This window comes from Symphalangus syndactylus, chromosome 15 (assembly GCF_028878055.3).
Source record: "Symphalangus syndactylus isolate Jambi chromosome 15, NHGRI_mSymSyn1-v2.1_pri, whole genome shotgun sequence".
Classification (NCBI taxonomy): Eukaryota; Metazoa; Chordata; class Mammalia; order Primates; family Hylobatidae; genus Symphalangus; species Symphalangus syndactylus.
In genome coordinates this window covers 100,863,325-100,885,858 of record NC_072437.2, presented here as the reverse complement: position 1 = coordinate 100,885,858, position 22,534 = coordinate 100,863,325, and the positions used below count along the sequence as shown (strand labels likewise).

Below are 22,534 nucleotides of genomic sequence, written 5' to 3'. Positions count from 1 at the left end.
CTGTACTCCAAAACTATTTCATGAAGGAGTCCAGCCTCCCCTGACGCTTTCTTCCTATGGGCTATCTTAGGGTGCACTGTGGAATCACAATCACTTGAGCAACCCTCCCAAGCAAGGAAACTGTCTTACTCAGTTTTTGCATCCCCCACAATGCCTCATGTGAAGGGGGTACTCACTCACTGTTTGCTACATGAATAAATGGAGAAATTTACTACAGTATACGGTAGATAGCAGTTAGTGCCCTGAATGAGACACAGGCAAAATCTTCTGAAAATTCAGAGCAGGGAGAGATTATTTTCAGCTGAAGGAAATAATATGAGGTTTAATGGACAAGGTGAAGCTGAAGAAAATTTCTGAAGGATGGGGACATTTGGCGACTGGGCTGCTGAGCAGAGCATCTGGGTAGGGGATTGGCGAGGGGATCTGGAAGTCTCTCCGTGTTGTAGGTGATAGTACTGCTCATTTTAACACTTTGAACATGTGTTAAATTTTTTTTTAGGCCACTTAAGCTTTCATATTTTGGCCACTTAAGCCTTCATATTTTAAAATCCTTACACCTTAGGAAAAAACTATTAGGAAAATCAAAAACGCAAAATATATTTAAATAAACTATAGTTTGATAGGACAAATTTGATACAAACACTCACTGCTGTTAGGGTTGTCTCCTATGATATGGTGCCGCCCACTCCAGTACCAGAGCAGCAGGGTGGCATCTCGAGATCCGGACACGATGTAGCAGTCCCCACCGATGTACGACTCGGATCTGGCCAAGCAAGTGACCACATCCCAATGGCCAAATACAATCTGAGTCAATTTCCCTGCAACACAGAAATGACAGGTTTGCTTCATTTAATCTTTTTCTTCAAATGGTAATAAGTGTAACTTTATCAGATTTTTTTAAAATTTTACCATTTTTTATTTTATTTTACCAGTTATAATGATAAACTGATATCATTGTAAATATCAGTTTGCTGATAAAGTTACAACGTTATTCAAATCTGGCTACAGGTTGCTTTCTTGCATTGCTTTTGAAAACTGATACAAGAATGTCACTTGAGATTTTTAAAGAAAAGACTTTATAAAATAACACAATCGCGATTTTTCTCTTCAGGGTTTGCGCCAGACCAAGGGGAGTTTTAGGATCTTTTGCTGCATATGAATTTGTGGGAAAGGAACAATAGCCCCATTTGTCCTGTGAACTCAGGGATCATGCTAACGTTCGGAATACACGAAGTTATAGTTAGTTACTTTGCTTACAATGTGAACATTTAATTTGAATCTTGATTACTCAAGTTGGCAAATGATAAAAATGCCTACATTAAGTATGATTTCATATTCAGCTTTGGTTTTAACAATAGTCATTTCGAAGAGAATATGGTGTTTCATAGTTAGGATTACCTGTTTCTGTGGAATAAACTCTGAAGCTCTTATCCCAGAATCCACAGATAAGAATATAGCGATTATCTGCTGTTACCACAAAACAATGTGCATTGATTTGTATACTCTGGTCAACCAGGTCTGTGATCTGCCGTTTGTTTACACCGGAATTATTGGCTAAAAGTAAATGGAAAAAAGCATTTGAAGAAAGATTCCATATGAGTTTCGCCAAGCACTCATAGAAGGAAAACAATACTTTCATGCTTCATTTATCCAGAAATAGTTTTTTTAATGGTACGAGATTATTAGGATTCTCCCTTGAGGAATATGAATTTCCTTAGTAGCGGTAATTATTTATGAATCACATTATGTATTTTAAAATTATGCCAGAAGTTTTAGTTCTCCCTCCACCAATAAAAACAATATGAGGAATTCAAGACAATTAATTTAAAACATAATACAATATTTTAATGCATTTAATTCTTTAGATGTTCACTATACACAAGTTCATTAGTTTATAAGAATCACATGAGAACTAAATATTGTATGAAGTATGTTATTAAGGAAGAGATATATTAATATTTGCCCCAGTCTGTCATTTTTGGATGGTATTTATAATTCCTATGAAAAAGGAGGGTAGAGATTTGAGCAAGGGATGTTGTTACGTGGGCAGCCCCACAGGGAGCTTCAGGTCAGCAGCTTTACAGGCCTGGATTGTCAACAGACAGAAGGCCTTTCCAGAAAGGGCTAGCAGGGGAGGAGAGGAACAAAAAAGATGAGAGAGGGACTGGGGAGGAAAGAGACAGGCAAAGAATCAGTGCAGAGCCCTGGGATTGAATCTGAATAAAGTCAGGAACTCAGAGACACCATCTGATTTCCCCAGTGCCTGTCTGCATGCCAGCCTGTCCCTTACTGCGCACCATCCTTTCAGGATAAATCCCTGGGCTGAATTCTTAAACAGAAATGCAGATGTAGAAGGTCACCACCACTCTCTAACACCAGTTAAATATAAGTACTACTATCTGTAGATACCTACTAACAGTATAAAAATAATTACTAGGAAACGTAAGCAATAAAAAAATTATACAAAAAAGTCAGTAAGGAAAAGAAGACCAAAGGTCCCAGGCCACTTGAAAACTATACAGTTGGTCCTTTACTAATTAGAATAGACCTATTAATATACTAGCTGTATATTTCATTGTCAATGTCTACTGGAAAGAGAAATAGCTAGACTAGACTAATAATATTCTTAATCCTAAAGCTTATAAGCTCCCAAAGACATGTAAATGGTATTTCGTGTTTGAGTATAAGTAACTAATTGAAATGTCTGTATCTTATCTTATTTCCAGGTTCAAAGACGAAGGATGAATTTGAATCTAAGAATAAGAGGCTGGGTGTGGTGGCTCACGTCTGTAATCCCAACACTTTGGGAGGGTCAGGCAGGCGGATCACTTCAGGTCAGGAGTTCGAGACCAGCCTGGCCAACATGATGAAACCCTGTCTCTACTAAAAATACAAAAATTAGCCAGGTGTGGTGGTGCACGCCTGTAATCCTAGCTACTCAGGAGGCTGAGGTGGGGGAATTGGTTTAACCTGGGAGGCAGAGGTTGCAGTGGGCTGAGATTGCACCACTGCACTCCAGCCTGGGTGACACAATGAGACTCCATCTCAAAAAAAAAAAAGGAACCTAAGGATAAAACACCTTGACTTTAATATGTAGCTTAATAATTTTTCGTAGCATTTTCAATTTTTTTCTAATTTATCTTACTAATCATCCAGTGATATAGATAGAACAAACATTATTAAAAACTGTCTTACAGATATGAAACCAGAAGGGCCTAGAAAGACTAAAACGCTAGCTCTGGATCAAATGGCTAATAAATATGTACATGATTATTTAAAAATATTTTGAATGTCTGCTGCAAAGAGTTATAGCTCATCAATTTGCAATTCATATGAAACATTTGCTTTACAACATGTTAGTTAAAAAAAATTCAATGATAAAGACTGCCAGAGGTGGCCAGGCGTGGTGGCTCACACCTGTAATCCCAGCACTTTGGGAGGCCGAGGCGGGTGGATCACGAGGTCAGGAGATCGAGACCATCCTGGCTAACACGGTGAAACCCTGACCCTACTAAAAATACCAAAAATTAGCCGGGCACGGTGGCAGGCACCTGTAGTCCCAGCTACTCGGGAGGCTGAGGGAGGAGAATGGCGTGAACCTGGGAGGCGGAGGTTGCAGTGAGCTGAGATTGCGCCACTGCACTCCAGCCTGGGTGACAGAGCGAGACTCCATCTCAAAAAAAAAAAAAAAAAAAAAAAATTGGAAACTAATATTGAAGAACATCTTTTCTGTCAGTCTTTTTTTTCTTTTTTTCTTTTTTGAGACAGAGTCTCGCTCTGTTGCCCAGGCTGGAAGTGCAGTGGCACGATTTTGGCTCACTGCAACCTCCGCCTCCCAGGTTCCTGCCATTCTCCTGCGTCAGCCTCCCGAGTAGCTGGGACTACAGGTGCCTGCCACCGTGCCCGGCTAATTTTTTGTAGAGACGGGGTTTCACCGTGTTAGCCAGGATGGTCTCGATCTCCTGACCTCGTGATCCGCCCGTCTCGGCCCCCCAAAGTGCTGGGATTACAGGCATGAGCCACCGCATCTGGCCCTTTTTTTAAAAAAAAAATTTAAGTTCTGGGGTACATGTGCACAATGTGCAGGTTTGTTACATAGGTATACATGTGCCATGTTGGTTTGCTGCACCCATCAACTTGTCATTTACATTAGGTATTTCTCCTAATGCTATCCCTCCCCCAGCCTTTAGTAATCTTTTTGAATCCTTATATTTTAAATAATACTGAGCTGTTAGAGAACACTGTAGGCTGAAATAAAATACAGTTTGGAATTATTTGCCTTATTTATAACCAACTTAAATGACCTCCAAAAATATCAATAAACAATTGCTTTAATACCAAAAAGTTCTTAAATGGCATATTATGATTTACACAGCTCCTTGATGATAATTTTATATTATTAGCATATTAATCTTGTGGTAGAAAAAATATTGTTCAACTATCTTATGAAAAATAACTATATATGAATATGTGGATAGTATCCATGAAAATTTATTTTTGATTAACATACCTATTAATGGATCCATTTCAATGGGAAGATGGTGGGCTTGATCCAAGGAGTATCCTGGAGCTCCTCTGAGGCCTAAAGATTAAAAAAAGAGAGAAAAACTAACAAAAAATTCTCAGAAAGAAGGAATTTCATAATGGGCAGTGTTTTATGATGATTTTACAAAATGCATATTTGCTTAAAAATGATTTGGTAAATTGTTCTGATTCAGTTATACTATGTGTCTCTGTAGACAGCCTTACAAAATAATCACAACAGGGACTTCAGGTTTCCACTTATGATGTAGAAGGCTGGGAAGAGTTTTGTTTCTGTTCTAGTGATGAGAAAAAGCTGGATAAATAGAAGATTGTAACATTTATTGAACCCATCAAAAAGCTAAGGTCACTGAGCAATCAATGAGCCTGAAATCAATGAAAGGGCTACGCTTCCAAGCAGGGATGGGTATGAGCCTGGGCTCACCTGGGGCAGGACAGAGGAAGCTGGGGCTCCCATCCAATGGGGCCTTTTTTTTCAACGTATGACAAGTAAATTGAAGGTATAAAATTGGGCCACACCTAAAATCTTAATCTCACTAAAAGCTACTTTCAGAGGATTAACGTTTAGAGCTTGATGAAGTTCATTAGTCACAGTTTTTCACATGTGATTATATAATATATACAACACTTTCGAACAATTTTAAATAAAAATTTAGTCCTTTATAGTTTTTCTCAATGCAAAACATTTCTAGAGGCTGTCTCCTGAGAATAATACAGTCATAAATTTTCCTTAAGATATGTGCTGCCTGTCTCTGATGGAATGGAAGTAGCATTACCTTATGTTGATAATATCACCAATAACCTTAAAATAGGTGCACTTAGCAACTCTTAGGAGATAAAGCTAGGATACAAATCACTGTATTTTTTAGAGCAATGCAGAGGTCAGTAGAATAGAAAGATTCAGGTTACTTCGGCATGGCTCAGCTATTCAACTCTGGAGACGGGGAGTCCTCGGCTTCCTGGGAGATCTCAAGTGGTGAACTGGGCCAACTAAATCATTTGGTCACATCCACTTCTGCCCCGGTTAAGCATCAATATGTCTAAATGTGTTTTTATTTGTTTGTTTGAGACAAAGTCTCACTTTGTCGTCCAGGTTGGAGTGCAGTGGCATGATCTCAGCTCACTGCAACCTCTGCTGCCCGGGTTCTAGCGTTTCTCCTGCCTCAGCCTCCCGAGTAGCTGGGATTACAGGTGCCTGCCACTGTGCCTGGTTAATTTTTGTAGTTTTAGTAGAGACGGGGTTTCACCATCTTGGCCAGGCTGGTCTTGAACTCCTGCAATATGTCTAAATGTTTGCCACAACATTATGTCGCTTCAAGATGTACTGGCTGGTACTTTCAGGAATGAGTTTGGAGAAACACATGTGAAGTGTGAAATCACCGGAGAATTTAGATTTTGTCTTTTTGCAAAGATTCTAAGCTCTGCAAAAATAGAGCTGGTGCTTGTTTTGTTTATTGCTGTATATACAGTGCTTAAGACTGCTTGACACATAATAGTCATTCAAATATTTGCTAAATAAATTACTGATACAGAGAAAAGAGGATTTGAAGCCAGTATCCAGAAACCCATATTCAAACTCTCTTCTGTTTGATATAGGAAAAAAGTGGGGTGTGTTTTTTTGCACTTAGGCAATAGCAGAATAGAGTAGGAGAACCTGAATTTTTGGTAAAACTGCTTCAGTTTGTCAAATAGTTATTGAGTACTTAACTATGATCCAAGCATCCTATGAGGCACTAACATACAGCAGAAATGAAGGAGACAGATAGAAGTCACTTAGTTGGGTTTGACAATTATTTATTTAGTCCGCTGTTTTTTTGTAGATAATGTGAGATACGAGCTAATCCCAGTACGCTTTTTTACTTTAATTGTAGCTTTTAAGAAATCTTTAGTAAGTGATTTGCTCAGGCACACGTACCTACTGTGTTGTGCCATCTATTCACTGCAAACAGTCGGCTGCAAGTCACTGTTACCACTGCAGGGATGGTCAAGTGGGGCAGAGTGTTGGCTGCCACATGGGTTACTGGAGAATTTGAAGGAAACTTCAGCACCATTATCACATCCTGTTGCATCTGATCTTTAAACATGAGCGGACTCTGTGGAAGGAAACACTGTTGAATAGAAAGGGAAGAGAACAGAGGAAGACAAAAGGAATAACATAGTTAGTGAAAGGTCTAGGGAGAATGAGGTTAAACAGACAAGGCTAGCACGAGCACACACAAGGAGGAAAAGCCACCTAAACTTTCATACTGGTGAATGTCTGCCCCAAATCGAGCAGCTTTGTCTTGGGGATGGCACAGAGAGTAGAGAATAAGAATTCTGTGAAGGCACTGATACAGGGACACAGAATCATTAAAGACCAGCCTCAATTCAAATATCACCACAACGCAATGTGAAAAGTTAGCTCATAGACACACCCACATGATGTAACACAATTATTCAATGCAGCTTACAAATCAGTTTGGTGGGAAAGTTAGTCAAATCAGTGACTCCCATTTTTTACATGAAATATAAAGTGAATTGACTAATACTTTCATTTCTATCTGGTTGATCTGGGGTCATGACTACAGTCTAAGTAATTAAAATATAATAGCCCCATAAAGCAGCCGAGCGCTTCCCTGGAAGTGCTCCCCAGGTTCTGCTCTGGCACTGACTGTTTACGGTTGAAGCTTTGTTTCTCCCTTCTAGGCTGGGAGCTTATGGAGGGCCAGTGCTTTTTCTTCTTCTTTTTTTTTAAATTATTTTATTTTATTTTAAGTTCCAGGATATATGTGCAGGACATGCAGGTTGTTACATAGGTAAACGTGTGCCATGGTGGTTTGCTGCACAGATCAACCCATCACCTTGGTAGTAAGCCCTGCATACATTAGCTATTCTTCTTGAAGCTCCCCTCCCACCACCCCCACCCCCACAACAAGCCCCAATGCGTGTTGTTCCCTATCATGTGTCCATGTGTTTTCTTCTTTCTGTTTTTAGCCTCTGTTTTGTAAACATCTAGCATATGACTTGACAGAAAGTAGATACTGTAAGTCCTACAAAACACTACAAATACCACCATATTAAAAACATAAAGTAGGGAGGCTGGAAATAACCATTATTTAGCTTTCATACATGTTTCATAATGGTTTGTAGTATACATGAATTCTCTGCTACATGAACTTAGAAAGCTTAGAGTTTCTTTATAAACAGTTTCATGCCAATTCAGTCTCTAACAACTTCCTCTAGGAAAGTAATGAATTCTGACTGGGCATATCTCCAGGATAAATATTTTTATTATTATTATTATTAAACACAGAAAACTAATATGGGAATAAAACTCTTCTGCCAAAGCATTTCATAAAATAAAGTGTTAGAGATATTCTCCTGGACAGTTTATTAAAAATGGTGAGGCTCCAAGGCCACATCTCTATGTCTACAATGTGGCTAAGAGGTTTATACGGCAACAGCCTGAGCTTGGTGCAAACCTTTCTGTTTAGTTACACAGAAGGACCAACTGCAGTCAAAAGAGTTCACTAGTGACTAACCAAGGAGGATGAAGCTGTTTGGCTGAGCTGTTGTAGGAAGGTAAAAAAAAAAAAAAAAAAAAAGAGTTTAAACACACACCAGGCATGGTGGCTTATGCCTGTATTCCCAGCACTTTGGGAGACTGAGGGTCCCCAGGAGTTCAAGACCAGCCTGGGAAACATAGCGAAACCCATTCTCTACAAAAAATTTTAAAAATTTAGCCAGGCATGGTGGCACACACCTGTAGTCCCAGCTACTAGGAAGACTGGGGAAGAAAGATCGTGTGTGCCTAGGAGTTTGAGGCTGCAGTGAGCCATGATCATGCCGCTATATTCTAGCCTGTGCAACAGAGTGAGACCCTATCTTAAAAAAAAATCTAAAAACAAATGCATTTAGGTCGGGCGTGGTGACTCACACCTGTAATCCCAGCACTTTGGGAGGCCAAGGCGGGCAGATCACGAGGTCAGGAGTTCGAGACCAGCTTGACCAACTGGTGAAACCCCATCTTTACTAAAAATACAAAAATTAGCCAGGGGTGGTGGCACGCACCTGTAATCCCAGCTACTCGGGAGGCTAAGGCAGGAGAATTGCTTGAATCCAGGAGGCGAAGGTTGCAGTGAGCCGAGATTGCACCACTGCACTCCAGCCTGGGTGACAGAGTGAGACTCTGTCTCAAAAAAAAAAAAAGCATTTATGTGTTTCCCAAAAGTTCGACTACTGATTTCTTGAAAGTTTAGAGGACTTATTTGTCACTGTATCTCCAGTGCTTAGCATCAGATCTGACATACAGAAGGGGCTCAATAAAAATTCGTTAAACGACAGAGTAAATGAAAGGTGTGATTAATACTTCCATCACAAAATAACAGCTTATACATTTGTTTGCACATATATTACGGACCATATTCCAGAGCTCTTTACTCTAAAATTAGAGTACTTGCCGTCTTGAAGTTCATCTTGTGAACGCGTTTTTACCTTCAAGAATTGTTTACTTCAGTAAAAAATAGTGAAAAATCAATTTAAAAAAAAATTCTAAAGAAATTGCTCATAAAAATTTTACCTTCTTCAAATTACTTAGAGAAGAAAATGTTTACTATTTGCTAATAAACTGTAAAGAAACTTCTTTATGGAAATGGACTTTTAAATTCAGATTAAAATGAAAATAATATGACTCCCTTGCAACGTGGGAATAAGAGGTTTAACCAGTAGCTAATTATGATGATGTCAGCTAACATTTATTAAGAACTTATTGTATGACAGGTGCTGGTCTAAGTGCTATACAGTATTGAATCATTCAATTCCCAGTAGTAGGTACTATTTTTACCTCTATTTTACAGATGCCGAAATGCAAAAACAGAGAGGTTAAATACCTTGCCCAAGTCATTTACTAGCTAGTGCAGAGATGGTGTTTGCCCTGTCCGGCTCTGCGACCCTTATTCTTAACCACTCTGTTCAACAACCTCTCTGCAATAACCATAAATTACCTTTATATTGCTTTCCTTTTATTCAAATGAACTACTTCCCCTACTGTATCTTGCCACGAAATTTGGCAATATCATATTGTGTCTGGAATATATTTTTCATTGTAATTTACAAATGCAGTCTAATTCTGGTGTCAGTGTGTGTCTCTATGCCTGTGTGTGCATGAATGAGTTTATGTAGAGGCATACATAGAGAAGATGGCTATTATTGTGAATCCAAAAGTGGGATAGCTTAAGCAGGACTTACAGGTAGATTTATACTTCCTTCTCTGTCTCTCCCTGGGGTATTAGTTTGTACTTAGGCTGAAGAGTTAACCAATAAATCGAGAAGACTTTTAAAATACACTGTAAAAATCACAATTTTATTTGCTCTATTCCCAGGTAAAAAGGAAAGAAAAAAAAATCTCAACATGCTGATATGTCTTACCAGGTGCATGGCAGAGCTCCGAGGCGGATGTGGCTCAATAAGCAACTGAGATGGCGTCTGTCCAAAGTTCTGTATCTGTGCCTCCATGGCCTGCAGGGGAAGGAGGGTGACTGTCATAATCAATATGCATCAAAGAGAGAGGCCAACACACTCTTTGACAATGCAAGTGTATCCCTAGTCAGCCATGAAAAAAAGTCCAGAAAATTCAACGGGTGCTCTTTTCTCAGGGTGCAGAATCATCCAAGTGTTAGTATTTTGTAGAGAAGCTTTGCTTCTCCTTCCAAACATGCTTCAGTTAATCCAGTCACTATTCTTATTTCCAGAAGCTGGGGTTAAATGTGGAAAATCTAACCTGTGAATACACGCATGCAGCTAAAGACCAAAGAACACTTTCCACACTAAATACAGCACATATACCTTAACAAAGTCCTTTGTAAGAAGGAATGTATGGGGGTCTCTAATGAAATAAGCTTCTGGAATCTTAATGGGGAAAAAAAGAATGAGACATAAAGCCTACCAATTATACAAAATAAAATTCAGAAAGTTATAGGTTCCAATTAATTCAGAGGGCAATCAGTAGAAAGAACACCAAGATTTTATAGAATTATTAAATATAACAAAACTTTCATTACAAAAATATATTTTAGCTTTCTATGCTATTTTAAGATGAATTCTGGAATATTATTTTTAAGGTATAAATTCATTTTCCCAAAATTTTCCCCTGAAATTTTAGAGAGAACTCACCCAAAAAAGAAATAAATCTTTCTGTATCTTAAGCTATACAATATTTCATTAACGCCTATGTAGCTGGAAATGAGATTTTATAGCCTCCAAGGAATAAAAATAATTTTAGCCCTCAAACTGTCTGGACTGTACAATATACCTTTCTTGTGTGTGTCAAAGAGATAATCTTAAAAGAAACAAGTATTTCCTCTATACATGAATTCCATAGGCAAAATATTTCCATATATTAAGCTAGACTAACAAAAATATTTTTCTGAAATGTTACATGTAATTTATGTCAACAAGGAGAAGCATGATATTTACTATGATCATTGCTCTGCTACCATGCTAATTTTTTCCCTAAATTGTGTGAAATTTGGTTGCACATAAAAGTGAAATACGAAAATCATAGCTAAGTGTTTGTAGAAGCACAGGTGAGTTGGTAGATGGCTCTTGACATAGCACCACCACTAATCTCATCGCTATCTCCAATTCTAATTTATAAAGTACTTAAATTTAAAAATCTGTCCTCCTACACTGCATTTCAAGAAAATGTTTATCAATAAAAATGCGAACCTGCAAATTTATTAGCAATATTAAACATGAATGCATCAGTATCTGCCATATTTTAGCCATCGTGTAAATGGGACTTTGGTTCTTTTATCTGCAGAGGCAATGGGATAAATTATTAAATCTCTTTAAGTGCTGTCCAATTTTTATGTATACATTTATTTGCATGGTGTCCACTCATAAGTAAAGTGTGACTATTTAACTAAATTTTATTCACATATGATGCATTTACATCCTACTTTTGTCTCCCCAGTGCAAGATTTATGATTATAAAAGGGGGAAGAGACCATTTCTGGTTAGCTTCACATTTTTAATAACTAACTCTTGAGAATTATTTGGGAAACAAAAGTGGTAATTTTATTGTTAGCGCTGCCCTGGTTAGCAAATGCTTAATACCTAGCTTCATGTATCACGAACAGCTAAACGTCTCTCTAACAACAGATACCGCTACTCCTGTTTTTACTTCCCAGAAAAAGGACCCAAGTGGGAGCGAGGAGCCAGAGGTAAAATTAAAACATGTTTTAGTCTCTAGATCAGTGTCTTGCACTTAGTAGGGAGCCTTTAAATGTTTGTTGAAGGAATTAGTCAACAAACATGCTTTGCTTGACTCTCGTTTTGTTTCTTAAAGTATTAAAATTGTACTAGAAAATGTTATGAAATGGATAAAATTTCTAGGAATCTTCTGTGCCGTTCTCTTCAGTGAGTCCCAACTCTGACCTTTTTGGACTAAGGCAGAGTACATAGGCGTAGATATTTAAAAGAGCTCCCCAATCAGGCATCAGGATAGAGACGAGATTGTGACTAACTTTATCCTTTCATTAAGACAGTCAGTTCTTGACACTGAATGTTTATTTCTTTTGAGACTATACTGACTCCCTCTTCCTTGTGTTCTACTTTACATGCCTTCATGACCCAAAGGATCTCAGTCCAATATTTACCTTTTAGCTATCTGGTAATCCTGCCTGCCAGTAATTCCTTACCCTCTGACTTAAAAATGTACAGATCTTTCTGATCTTGAAAAGCATGCTGTCTCCTTTAAGTTCTACTTCTTGTCATTACTAAAACGTTTGAGGGGGAAGTGAGCACATACTGTCTTTCTTCACCTGCTCCCCATGTAAGATTTTCTGTCCTTTCCCACTTTCAGGGGGTCATCAATGACTTTCTTGTCAAGTGTGCAGGTCCTGTGCATGGGAGGGTTGCCTGGTGACACGCAGAACCCATTCTGCAACCCATGAATTGTTACAATGAGGTAGTTGTTCAGAGAGCTATGTAGGAGAATGGAGGAGAAAATCCTCCCCGAATGCTAACCTTGGGCAGGGATCGAAATCCTTCACCTCCCAGACTCCCTAAATCATAATGAATGCCCTGCATATTCTCACAGCACATTTTTCTCCTTTACTATAGATTTTAACACACAGTTATTTATGTATGTCTGTTTGTTCAGACTGAATCTCTGCAGGTCAGGACGGTGACTTAGTCTTAGCAGAGATTCTAAAAATACTTGGTGAATATAGAAGCAGGGCATTTGTATAAAACTGAAACCTAGTCTAGAAAAAGAAAAGCACTTCACAATTATTTACTTTTACAATTCAATACCACAAAAACAATGAACAGACATTTGTTGAATGCTTACTCTATGCCAAGGGATACAAAGTCAGATACCAGACTGACCTCAGGAAGTTAGCAGCCCCCAAAATAAAGTGTGTCACACGGTAGGGAGCAGGACCACAGTGGAGACAAGCCCAGGCTGCCCTGGGAGCCCAGGGAGTGACAGAGGGGAAGGGGAACAGGTTCTTAGGAAAGAGACTTTTGAAAAAAGGACAGAGCTCAGGTTTGAAGATTCAGTAAGAATTAGCTTGTCAACAGCATGAAAGGTTTTCTGCCATATATTTTTCCCTTAAAAATTTCCATATATATCAAGTTAAAAAAAAAAACTACTGGAACTGTGAGATGAATTCCTTCTATATTATCCAGAAATGTCATTAAAAAAATTCTACATGTATCTATTTCTCTATACATTGGTCTACAAGGGTCAGAGAGATTTAATGTTAACTTTATTTATTCACAAAGCATGTATTTGTTGAGTACCTACTACATAATAGATTCCATTCTAGATATTAATGATACTGGTAAAATAAAACAGATAAAGATTTCTGCCCTCAAAGAGCTTACAGTCAGCCCAGAGTCACACACTGGCATCCCATGGGCTAGATTCAGCTCACAGACATGGCTTCTATTTGAGCCAAAATTTACAGGTCAGTAAATGGCATACAATATTTTTTGGCTTCTCTTAAAAACTTAGCAGATCAGGCAATACCACATCAGCATTCCTGCACAATTGCCCTTTTGTAACGCCCACCACTCATGTGACCTGGGCACTGCCACTGGCTTGTGTCACTCACCTATTCCCTGTCTGGTTCTTATATACTTCGGGGTTTGTGAATCCTTTTAAAATATAATAATTAAAACTTTAATTTGTATTACAAGATATCAATTGCTTTGTATATCTGTTGTACTTTCCAGTAAACACAAAATGAGTTAACATTGATCACGTGAGCTCACGAGCATGTATAATGTATATAGAAAAACACTAAAACTTTGGAAATGTCTGTCAGTCCAATTTCATTAAATCTATGTTATCTATTATTAGAAGCTCCATTATTTATATACTATTACTATGATTGATTGACTGTAAGACACATTATGATTTTGGAGTATTGAGATATGAAAATGGTGTGCATCTTAGAATCAATAAATCATAGTAACTTTTTACTTAAATAAACAGTGGTATCGTGAGACTTACATATTTCATACAAAGCTAGCAGAGGTAATAGGCTTAAACCACTAGATTTTTTAAAACAAATGTGGCTAACAAAACGTTTGATGTTTCGCAAATACAAAAGACCGTGCATCCATTGGTAGACAATACTTTGGTAGAATAACATGAAAATATAGATTTGCTTGTACTTAAATAATATTCTTTCTTAATGTTATTAAGAAATCACTGATTTTGGTATCTTGAAGTTAAGATTATGTGCATTCACTTTTATTTATTTATTCAAATTTCTCATTTTTTAAGGTTTAAGATAAAGGTGTATAAGGCACACTAATCTTAAGTGTACAGCTTGATGAATGTATATATGTATGTGTATACATTTTTTCAGTTCTTCTAACCATCATCTAGATTAAGACAGAGGACTTTGGAATGGAACTAGAAGGTTCCATATCTTGGTCTGGGTGGTGGTTACATGAGAGAATACATAGATACTGGTAACCTTGTGTGCCTCCCCAGCCAATTATTCCCCCTATCTAGCCCCATCACCCTGTCAAGCTAATAATTATTTTGATGTTTATCATCGATTATTTTTTATTCTTGAATTTTTGATAAATTGAGTTATAAACTACATATTTTCTGTTTCTGCTTTTTGGAGCAACATAATGTCTGCAAGATTCAACCTTGTTGTACGTATCAGTAGTTTGTTCATTTTTTTTGCTGTACAGTATTCCCCTGTATTAACCTACCACAATTTATCAATTCTCCTGTTGATGGATATTTGGGTTGTTAGCAGTTTCAGGTTATTATGAATATAGTTGCTTCGAAGATTCTTGTGTATGTCTTTTGATGGAGGTTAGCAGACAGTTTCTGGAGGGTCTATACCTAGATATGGGATTGCTGAGTCATAGGGTAGGAGTAAGTTTAGTTTTACTGCCAAACTGTTTCTCCAAAATGGTTTTGTGTATTTATTTTCTGTAAGTATTTGTGAACCCAAAATGTAATGGTCGAAGCTGTAAATAAAGTAATGATTTACAGTGTTGGTCTTTTAGGGTACTGATAACTTATTAATAAAACTTGTATATATCAAAACTCAATTGCCTCATAAAATAACAATTATTTCTTTACCTGGAATTGTTAAAGCAGAAATGAAAATTAAGTTAAAGAGTATTAAATTTTAATTGTTATATGGATTCTTACTGATTATTAAAATTGTTTTGCTGAATATTTATTGAACTGACATCATGTGCTTAGCATTTATTTTTCTCTTCAGCTAAGACGCACCAAGAAATAGGTAGGTTGAACACCTTGAGGAAGTTCTAAAACATGGAATTCTGTAGGTATAGGCAGAAAGGTAAAGATAAATGTGAACTAGCCGGGCGCGGTGGCTCACGCTTGTAATCCCAGCACTTTGGGAGGCTGAGGCGGGCGGATCACAAGGTCAGGAGATCGAGACCACGGTGAAACCCCGTCTCTACTAAAAAATACAAAAAATTAGCCGGGCGTGGTGGCGGGCGCCTGTAGTCCCAGCTACTCGGAGAGGCTGAGGCAGGAGAATGGCGTGAACCCGGGAGGCGGAACTTGTAGTGAGCCGAGATTGCGCCACTGCACTCCAGCCTGGGTGACAGAGCGAGACTCCGTCTCAAAAAAAAAAAAAAAAGATAAATGTGAACTGAGTTATGCACAAATGAACAAAATAAGTAAATCTGAACAGTGTAAATGATTTGCAGATTACAAACACATACATGACACACAACTCAGTTTTACCTGCTTATCTGTGTATAGAGCTCCCATTAAGGATAAGTTTTAGGGACACTTTCCCTTTTGTCCCCTCCCTACTTCCTGATTATCCCATTCCTTAGTCTGGTGAGGCTCTCCTTTATACGATTCTGCAGGACCCACCTACTAAGTTACAAAATCATGACATCTTCATGGGAGTCCCCTTTTTCCTTAACAAGTTCTCTTGAGTCTTTCTTCTTCCTCATAGGTCAGGGCCACTGTGCATGGGTATGCTGTTTATGCCCTGTACAAAGATACCCAGTTGGAAGGCAAATAAGTGACAGAATCTACCTTGAGACCCAGAGCAAGGAGTGCCTTTTGTAATTCATCCATTTAGAGAAGGTGTCCTCTAAAGTGTGCACAAAGGGGCGTGTGTGTTAGCTATGATGTGACATATGCCTTATTCCTTTGACCTCTGTATCTCTTAATTGTTTTCTTTCCTTTCTGGCTTTCCTTCCAAGGAAGTTCTACCTCCTCTATGAATAAAGATACATACCTGGAATTAAATCCTCGGAAGAGGAAATTGATAAATATACTGTGTGCTTATGTGTTGCACATTTGCTTATTAATATAAAAGACTTCCTACTAAGGTAAAATTAAGTATGGCAACCAAGTAGGCCAGAATTCAGAAGCCATAACTTCTCCGGTGTGTGGTAGGTAAAAACTTTGGTTAATCTTGTCTTTCCCACATTGCAGGTAGATTTAACCCATTTACCTTTTTCTCCATAGAATGATTACAACTTTTTTTTTTGGTAAATGTAATTCAGTATTATCTTTCAGATGAAATGCCATCAGGTCTATGGAGCCATGACAGACAGCACAAAGGAGCTAATAATACAGTCTCTCAAATGACCTATTCATCCATCTCCCTGGTCTGTATAAACTTTCAAATCGTTTTTCAGAAAAATCAGCATTTTATAAAGTAGTATAGGTTATGGTACCCACAATGCAAAATATCAAACTACATCCAAATACCAGTAAATTCACTAACAATTTTCAGAAAATTCAAGAAAAAGTAGTAAAAGTGGTTGCTTGAGAAAACAGGAAAAAATTTTCAAAGTTTCCTTAGCGTTTTGTTTATCTCACTGTATAGCTCTTACTTACAAGGCTTTTATTTTAATACTTAAAAGTACTCTTTTTTAAACCAAAAAATACAAATTTGACACAAAATAAAAAAATACATGTGACTGATATCGTCTTTCTGTTCCACCTGCAATTCTACCAATGCCAAACAGGTAAAAAATAAACAAAAACAATGGAATTTTAAGTCTGAAATGATAAAAGGAAAGGTTATTTAGTGGCAGACTATATTTTAACTGATAAGCTTTTGCTTCTGGTTTATTGTTGTAATAAAACAAGATCATATAAAGCATTACTTTTTAATGCTGGAAAAACAGGAGCAAAATAAATCGAGCAAATAATATCCGCGCTTTGTTATTTCTTGCTTTATAAATATTAAACTATATAAAAAATTAAAATGCTATTTTATATTCAACTGCTTCTAGTTTTTCATAGAAACCACAAAATAGAAGAATAAATATTTTTCCTTTTGTTTTAACCTTCAATTGCATTAAGGCTAAACCTATCCTGGCAAAATTATTAGAATATTTAAGCAAATATTTGGTAATCTGAGTAAAAAGGGCCCACATTTGCCTTAATTAGTAGGTGCGCTTAGACAATATTTGAGGGAAGGATTCTGATTTGTCCAGTTACCTGCCTTAATTCTTGGTTTCTTTCTTTTAGCGTAAATCTAAGCAGAATGAAGATGTGACTTATCCTCTTGCTGATCCCTGTTTCCTCCTTGGCATGTTGAATTATAATGGTGATATTACATAATTGACTTAACAAATGAATGTGAAAAAGTAAGCACCATTTCCTCCAGATAGAAAATGCTCCATCCAGAATATTTTCTGTCCAAATCAGGTCAGTGCCATCAATGACAAGCTCACTCAATTTTTCCACTTAAAATAAGTATAAGTCAACTCAGGTAGGAAGAATGAGTGCATTTTAATGTAGCTGACTGTGGCTGACCAAGCCTGGAAGCCTTAAATCAGTCTTCTTGGCCTAGAGAAATGAACAACCCAGGGGGAACAGACCGGTGAGCTGGACACCTTCCTTGGCTCTGGAAGATGCGCGTCCATAGACCTGTGCTCCCTTGCTCTCTACCTTCCCAGTGGGTTCAGCCGATGACACAGCTCAGGAGCAGAGACAGGATTCTATGGCCCCGCTCTGCCAAGTCCCGTTTTGGCAGTGCCTGGCCGGTACTCCTCTACCTAAGGCCACAGCTCTTGTTGGGTGAGCACTTTTATTGCCAGATCCTGGGAATGGCTCCCTTTCCTTGTCACTTTCCCTTGTTCATCCACTTTACCATGTCTATAACTTTGTAAATAGAACCATTATTAAACTCTCTTCATTATCCTTTTAAAAAAGTTCATTGTGGTAGAATATATATAACACAAAATTTACCATCTTAACCATTTTTAAGAGTACAGTTCAGTAGCGTTAAGGACATTCACACTATTGTGTAATCAATCTCCAGAACTCTTTTCATCTTCTAAAACTAAAACGCTATATTTATTAAACAAAAACTCGCCACTCCCTCTAGTCCCTGGGAGTCACTATTCCACTTCCTTTCTCGATGATTTTGACTCGTTAAGATACCTCACAGAAGTGGAATCATACAGGATTTGTCTTTTTGTGACTGGCTTGTTTCACTTAGTATTAATGTCCTTAAGGTTCATCTATGTTGTAGCATGTGTCAGAATTTCCTTCCTTTTTAAGGTTGACTAATAATGCATTACACACACATACACCACCCCACATTTTGTTTATCCATTCATCCATCCATGGACACTTGGGTTGCTTTCAACATTTTTTTTTTCTTTTTTGAGATGGAGTCTTGCTCTGTCACCCAGGCTGGAGTGCAGTGGCGCAATCTCAGCTCACTGCAACCTCTGCCTCCCGGGTTCAAGTGATTCTCCTGCCTCAGCCTCCTGAGTAGCTGGGACTACAGGCGCCCACCACCACGCCCGGCTAATTTTTGTATTTTTAGTAGAGACGGAGTTTCACCATATTGGCCAAGCTGGTCTCAAATCCCTGACCTTGTGATCTGCCTGCCTCAGCCTCCCAAAGTGCTGGGATTACATGTGTGAGCCACTGAGCCTGGCCTCAACTTTTGACTATTATGAAAAATGCTCCTGTTGAAACCCTTTCTCTCAATTCTTTTGGATATATACCCAGAAGTAGAATTTGCTGGGTCATAGGGAATTCAATTTTTAATTTTTGAACGATTGCCATATTGCTTTTCCTAGCAGCTATACCAGTGGTAGCCTTTTATATTCCTATCAATGGTGCACAAAGTTTCCAGTTTCTCTACATCCTCACTAACACTTGTTATTTTCTATTTTAATAGTAGCTAACCTAATGGGTGTGAAGTGGTATCTCACTGCAGCTTTGATTTGCATTTCCCTAATGATGAATGATGCTGGCACATACTTGTTGGTCATGTGTATGTCTTCTTTGGAGTCTTCATTATCGCTTTGAAAGGTAATGTGCTGAGATCCCGACTGATACAAATAGGACTGTCATTCAGGCACAACAAATGAGAGAAATGCTGGTTACCTTTTGCTACATGTTGGGGTAGGAATGACCAAAAAAAGATTATATCCAAGCAAGGGGCATTTTCATTGAGGATTTTAAATATTTCAGGATAAACATTATAAGCATATAGGAAAGGCTGTAGAGTCTCATTGCAATAAATATTTGTTGATACTCAGGAAGAGAACTGAAATACTCTTTTCTAGATGACTGAGGGATTGGCCTACCTGGAAGCAAAGATTTTAGCAGATGATCACTTAAGGATTCTTCCAGGTTTCTGGTTCTTTGCCCACTTTGGGATTAATCATTAAATGGTACCTAAGTAGAGGACTCAACCCACAAATCCTTTACCACAGGTGAGAAGAATCAGTATGACATCCCTGCCAAATTTTCCCTGGTTAAATAAGTTTATATAAACTAAACTCTATGCTGGCTGATTGAGGAGGTGAAGAAGGAGGAAAACAAGTTGAGGGGGAGGTGGTGGTGTAGGAGTAGGAATGAGAGAGGTGGTGGCCTTTATAAGTTCACTGGAAGTGTTTAATCATGGGAAAATATTTTTTTAAAAAGCTGAAATAGGCCGGGCGCGGTGGCTCACGCCTGTAATCCCAGCACTTTGGGAGGCTGAGGTGGGTGGATCACGAGGTCAGGAGATCGAGACCATCCTGGCTAACACGGTGAAACCCTGTCTCTACTAAAAAAAAAATACAAAAAATTAGCCGGGCGAGGTGGTGGGTGCCTGTGGTCCCAGCTACTCGGGAGGCTGAGGGAGGAGAATGGCGTGAACTCGGGAGGCGGAGCTTGCAGTGAGCCGAGATCGCGCCACTGCACTCCAGCCTGGTCGACAGAGCAAGCCTCCATCTCAAAAAAAAAAAAAAAAAAAAGCTAAAATAGATTTGTTTGGTATGTGGAATGACATTGAGACACAGGTTTACCAGGTGCTGGTATAAATATTCCAAATTGAAATCATATACTTTTAGTATACTAAAGTGAGAATAAAGTATTATTGGATGTATTCAGCAGAACAAAATATTCTTCTTGATTTTGACATAAATGGGCAACAATAATTTAGATATACTGTATTGAGACTTCAAATGGCTTTAAATAGGCTCATTATCAATATGTTTAAAATGTTTAAAAATGAGTTCTAAATATCTAACTGAAATGCCTAGGTACTTAGATGGAGTAATAGCTATTTCAACAAATTGAAGCATGCGATATGTTTTGAATAACTGTTAATTTATGCTGAGGTAACAACTGTGTTATAGAAGTGAAATCTATGTTAATACAAGATGAGGAAATCCCTTCCAGCTATTTCTATTATAAACGGCAGAGGCTGCAATTTTCACCCTTCTTCCCTTGAGTAAAATATGGCTTTAGATGCTTGTGAAAGTACTTGCTGTTAATTTCTGAAAATCAATAATTGGCACGTCTCAACACCACACAATAAAAATAACACAAAGCAGAGAAAGAGGCACAAGTCACATAAACGACATACATCCAACTTTGACTAGCTGCATTATTTATGCTTTTCTAGTGGACGATTGACGACCATGGCCTAGTGAAGTACTGCAGTAGTTATGAGGAGGTAAGATAGATCTAAATTAAAGATTTATTCACTAATCAAAATTAAACGTGTGTCATTAATTTCCTTGATACTAATTTCTATATTAAAACCTTTTTCATCAAACCTCTGCAGTGCAAGCCTTATGGCTCTCAGTGTAAACCTTTGCAGTGAGAAACACATAACAAATATATTTGAACCTATATCCTTATTAGTTTTAGGAATCATGGTATTTTTCGTGTTCCCAAAATGATCCTTTAGCTTTAAAGAACACCAAATATGTATTTTCACTCCACTAATTAAAATGTAGGGGTTTTCTTTCCATTTTAATCTGGCTTTTGAATCTGTTAAAATTTTCATCCCAGTAAAACATGCAGTAATTATAGGGGGAAATTAAGATGGTTTTAAGAAATCTTTATCAACCACTTTGTGATCATTTGTTGCAATCACTTCTCAGAATAACTGCCCAGGAGAACCCTGGATATCCTCCATATGAAGACAATTAGGCATCACGGCATCTGTAAATGGATAACCTTGTGCTACAACTCATTCACGCAGATCGGGCAGGTGGTGTTGATATTCCTTGTCATATCAAAGACAGTCAGAAATGGGGGGAGGAAAGGCTGAGGGATAAAGGATTCATAGAAAGAATAAAGAATAATAGAAAGAATTCAAGGAAGGCAATGATTGTAGAGGCCCTCAATGTTGTCATTATGGGCCTTTAAATTACCCTTCATTTACATTATCAGGATGAAAAAGTGTGTTAATTTTTTGTCTTATAAATTTTATGAATTCATCTTCTCAGAAAAGCCAGCACTGCAGCTGTTTTGGTTAAAGACACATCTATCTTCTGGTTCTTGACAGCCCTATCATGTCAATTCTCTGTAGTAACAAGGAATATTTCAGCAAGAAAATAAAAACTGAAGTAATCTAGCCTACTTCCTATGGGCATATTTTCACCACAGCAGATCCAAAGGGAGGCGGTGTTATCCCTGTCAGATTGAGAAAAAGGTAGAGAAAGAAACTATAAGCTAAGAAAACCAAGAAATATTAACAGAAAATTAGACTAAAAATGCCACATTTTTGTGACTGTTGGTAATATTAAAAACTACTTAATACTTTAATATTTCCAGCATAAATAAATGTGTATATCTATAAATAAATATTGCAATGGCTCGTATGTTCTAATAGCTGCCAGCAAAACAGCCTTTTATGATAGACTTATGTGCATACCTCTCACCGTTAAAAAGAAGCCATTGAAATCATTTTCAGTTTGGCAATGTCAACTATAGAATGATGACAAGTATTATGACAAGCTCAGAACTTAGTATCTTGTTAATAACTTGTCTGGTATATGCTTACAGCTTCTGTTGAAATATTGACTCAATTTTTTTCTCTTGCTGAACCAGTACAACTTTAATGCCAGTAATAGTGATGCTAATTCATTTGATAATATGAACAGAAAACTAATGACACTAAAGTAAAACTTTTTTTTCAGACAGTCTCACTCTGTCGCCCAGGTTGGAGTGCAGTGGCACGATCTTCGCTCACTACAAGCTGCGCCTCCCGGGTTTGCACCATTC

At 37.9% G+C, this 22,534-nt stretch overlaps 1 protein-coding gene across 10 annotated transcripts in view; it reads right to left on the bottom strand.

The window, feature by feature from the left end:
- NBEA (neurobeachin) overlaps window positions 1-22,534 on the bottom strand; it is a 731,576-nt gene that overhangs the window by 16,743 nt on the left and 692,299 nt on the right. For 7 of the 10 annotated variants that reach the window (XM_055244145.2, XM_055244147.2, XM_055244148.2 and 4 more), the window contains 5 exons: window positions 9,949-10,038; window positions 6,458-6,650; window positions 4,511-4,582; window positions 1,399-1,554; window positions 648-818 (listed from right to left, as the gene is read on the bottom strand). In XM_055244145.2, the coding sequence (XP_055100120.1) occupies window positions 648-818; window positions 1,399-1,554; window positions 4,511-4,582; window positions 6,458-6,650; window positions 9,949-10,038 (682 nt within the window). Of the gene's footprint in view, window positions 1-647; window positions 819-1,398; window positions 1,555-4,510; window positions 4,583-6,457; window positions 6,651-9,948; window positions 10,039-10,365; window positions 10,429-22,534 lie in introns of all 10 variants that reach the window. The other 3 variants (XM_055244143.2, XM_055244144.2, XM_063619313.1) reach the window with 2 other exon arrangements.